General features: G+C 60.2%; 1 protein-coding gene across 1 annotated transcript; it reads right to left on the bottom strand.

The window, feature by feature from the left end:
- Positions 1-1,947: 1,947 nt before the first annotated feature.
- On the bottom strand, positions 1,948-3,223 carry VDAG_08785 (phosphatase yfbT; the record flags this gene model as incomplete). The annotated part of the gene is made up of 4 exons (XM_009651102.1): positions 1,948-2,335; positions 2,564-2,633; positions 2,773-2,882; positions 3,087-3,223. The coding sequence occupies 4 exons, from the start codon at positions 3,221-3,223 to the stop codon at positions 1,948-1,950; spliced, it is 705 nt and encodes a 234-aa protein (XP_009649397.1).
- Between the last annotated feature and the right edge of the window lie 112 nt (positions 3,224-3,335).

Below are 3,335 nucleotides of genomic sequence, written 5' to 3'. Positions count from 1 at the left end.
AGACCCTGGAGATCGCGGCCGAGCCACAGTACTATGTACACCAACCGACCTGAGCGCTGGGGCCAGCGACCCCCGGCGCCTGTGCTTGCGCACGCGGAACGAGAGCTTACATATACAGACACCGAAAGAAATTGACGTATAGCCGGCCCCCAACAGCCTGTGGGACGACACCAGCAGCAGCAGACGGTAGCCAGTACCATGTAGACACCTCACCAGGCTGCAGCACGGTTGGCGATGTGGCTGCGCTTCCGTTGCCGCCATCAAGGGGGGTGCTTATTCGTGTGTGTGTTTTTTCTTGTCTTCATGTTTCCTCACAAGTAGTAGGTACGGGCCTTACCAGGCTGCTTTCCTTTTCCGTTCCTGCATGGCAAGGCTTGTCATCATGACGCCTCGACTGACTGACTGACTGACGGACTGACTGACTGCCCACCCCATCCATCCTCTGCACCTGTCTTGCGACAGCTCAGAACGGGGGCGTCTCTAGGGCCCTTTGCAGGGGCAATGTCCAGCCTCTGCCTGCATTACCTGTGACTGTCTCAGCCATCGAGCCAATCGCCATCAGTTGACCGTGGAAGCGAGCGGTGGTCAGGCTCTCTCTCCCGTGTCTAGACCTGTCGGCGTTTACTTGACGCTGCGTGACAGCCAGTACATGGCTCACTTTCTCTGCTCACTTGGGTAGCCAGCGACGTGCAGACAGCAAGCAGCCTGACGCAACGAGGAGGCCTAGGCGGCGAAAGGAGAAGGAAAAGTGATCCCGGGGCACACCAATCAGCTGCAACCGGGGACCATCCCACTGCGCGGCCCCAGCTTGTCCTGTCACACAAATCGGCGACCTGAGCGACCCGAAGTAAACAGTCCGAGGCCAGCTTGACATGTCTGCATTGATGATCGCAGTGCTTTCCGTTTGGGGGAGACCAAGAGAGGAGGGGCATATGCAGGCGCCCGGCTACCTGTGACAACTCAGCCAGCGCGCGCTCTCTGCACATCCGGGCTGAAGAAGGCCGATGTCACCACCGCCCTCGGGACCTTGCAGCTCCGGCCGCTGGAGGGGCGGATTTCTCAACGCTGAACGGTCCGGGTCCTCGCCTCGACAAAGGTCTCGCAAACTTTTATTCGCCACAGCCATGGTCTTGGTACTGGGCGCGGAGGCTGCTCATCACTACCCATTGTTCGAACTGCGTGCGAGAAGCGCAACGACAGGTAAGCTCTCGCCGAGGAGGAGGGGCGAGGGGCGGGACACGGTATCGCGGTGCGACCGAGAAGCGGTGTCCGAAGGAGGCTGGCCCTGTGGCCTGAGGAGTCTAGGCCCCGGTGCAGGATTTCGACTCCTCGGTGCTTTACTTGCTTGCCTGCCTGATACGCGCATCCGGCGGTAACGTCAATCCTGTCATGATTTACCGATTCACACCACGAATTGCCGAAGCGTGGGGCGCAATAAGGCGAGACCTATACCACGCAGACACTCTTTGGCCCTCCCTTTACAGTGGTGGCATAGCAAGGGTTTCGGGCATGGTATTCCGGTTCCCGACGCCCTTTGTCCAGGAGCCCTTTTTTTTTTATGGCCTTCCCTACTGCGACCTGTACTTCCGTCCGGCTGGGCGATCGTGTCGCCTCTGTGTTACAGCATGGAGATGTGGGAACCGTGTTACAAAGGGGAAAGGGATGTCGTCGTATTTCTCTTTCACGGGCAGGAATCACACTCCGAGTTTTACAGACTGGATCGGGAAGCCAGCTGACAGAGGCGAAGTAGTACAAGCCAAGTGATACGGGAACCGGGTGTGATTCTATCTATCTGGGTACGAGGCCTGAATCTGGGTCACGGTCACCTAGCCGGCGGCGCAGGAACGCGTACAGGTTCTCGGCGACACCGGCATATGGCACAGAGTCATGTCCTGCCGGTCTGCATATTCTCGGAGGATTCGTGACCATGGAAGGGCTGGCGTGCTATCACTGCACAAGTCCGTTGGATATCTCCAGAGTGACGACGCCGTCTTTGCTCTCAACCACCTTGACCGAGGACAGGTCTCTCACGATCCAGTCTGGCTCGGCGGCGGCGACCTGATCGACAGTGTGGCTTGTGACGAGACCGATGACCTTGCAGCCAGCGGCCTTGCCTGCCCTGATGCCAGCGGGCGCGTCCTCGAGCACGAGAACGCGCTTGGCATCGCCCTCGAGCCCCAGTCTCTGCCTGCCCAAGAGATAGCAGGCGGGGTCCGGCTTTCCGTTCTCGACAGACTCTGCGGTGACCATCTGGTCGGGGTGCGGCAGGGCCATGACGCCGAGCCAGCCTGTGACGAGGGGCTCGGTGCCCGAGGTGACGATGGTCCAGGGGGCGCTGTCCCTGTTCAGCTCTTCGAGGAGGGTTCTCGCGCCGGGGAACCTCAATGGCCTCATGGGCGTACAGCTTGGGCAGACGGCCCTCCCGCTTCACGCACGTCTGGGTCATGGCAAGGGAGGGGGAGGGAGGGAGTTTCCTCCTTTTCCTCCTCCTCCCCGGCAAGCGTCAGCTGCGGCGTCCTTGCTTCTGCTGGGTTCGTCTGTCACGTCGCGTTCTCTCGCGCACGCGCGTGCAGCATGGCGGAGAGAGTTTAAGTGAGAGTGAGAGAGAGCGCGCGCGCGCGCGAGCGAGATGCCTGCGCGCACGCGTCATTTCCTCTTCTGCACGCTTCTGGGGTCTCTCTTCGCCAGGGGCAACAACGACGCGCTGCGGAGCCGGAGGCGTGTTGAGGTAGGGAGAATGGGGAAGGGGGGGCATGAAGGAGGGTCACTTACAGTCCCAGTTTGCTTTTTCAGGGGCAAGAATCTTCAGGACGTCGATGCTGCGGCGACCATGCGATGTTTGGAGGATGACGTTGGCAGAAACACCAATGTCCTGGCCGATGCTGCAAGGGAACCGAAGACGGCGGGGCATCAGACGGGGTGGTTTCCGGGGGGCAAGGCATGGTCTACTATGTGCATGGTAGGCGTAGGTAGGGGCGACGGAGAGACAGAGAGGCAGAGAGGGGGGGTGGTGAGAGAGGGTGATGGGTTCGTCTGAGATGTAGACGCAAGGGAGGTCATGTTGGCCGGGGGAAGGTCTCTCTCACCTGTGCCAATGCTTCTCGATTGCCGGCGTCGAATCGATGATGGTGCCATCCATGTCGAACAGGAAGCCGTCAAAGGTGGCCCGCTCTGGGGCCGCTGTGAAGGACGACGCATTGACGCCGGTTGCCGTGGAGTCCATGATAGTGTAGTTCGTGATGGCGTGTCAGAGGCGTGTATGGGTTTGGGTCGGATGACGGCCTTGGAGACGGACGCAGGGAGATCAGGCGTCCGTAACAGGGATAATGATGGAA

The sequence above is a fragment of the Verticillium dahliae genome, genomic scaffold (assembly GCF_000150675.1).
Source record: "Verticillium dahliae VdLs.17 supercont1.22 genomic scaffold, whole genome shotgun sequence".
Taxonomy (NCBI): Eukaryota; Fungi; Ascomycota; class Sordariomycetes; order Glomerellales; family Plectosphaerellaceae; genus Verticillium; species Verticillium dahliae.
Note: the sequence above shows the minus strand (reverse complement) of the source record. Positions and strands in the feature narration are given on the sequence as shown.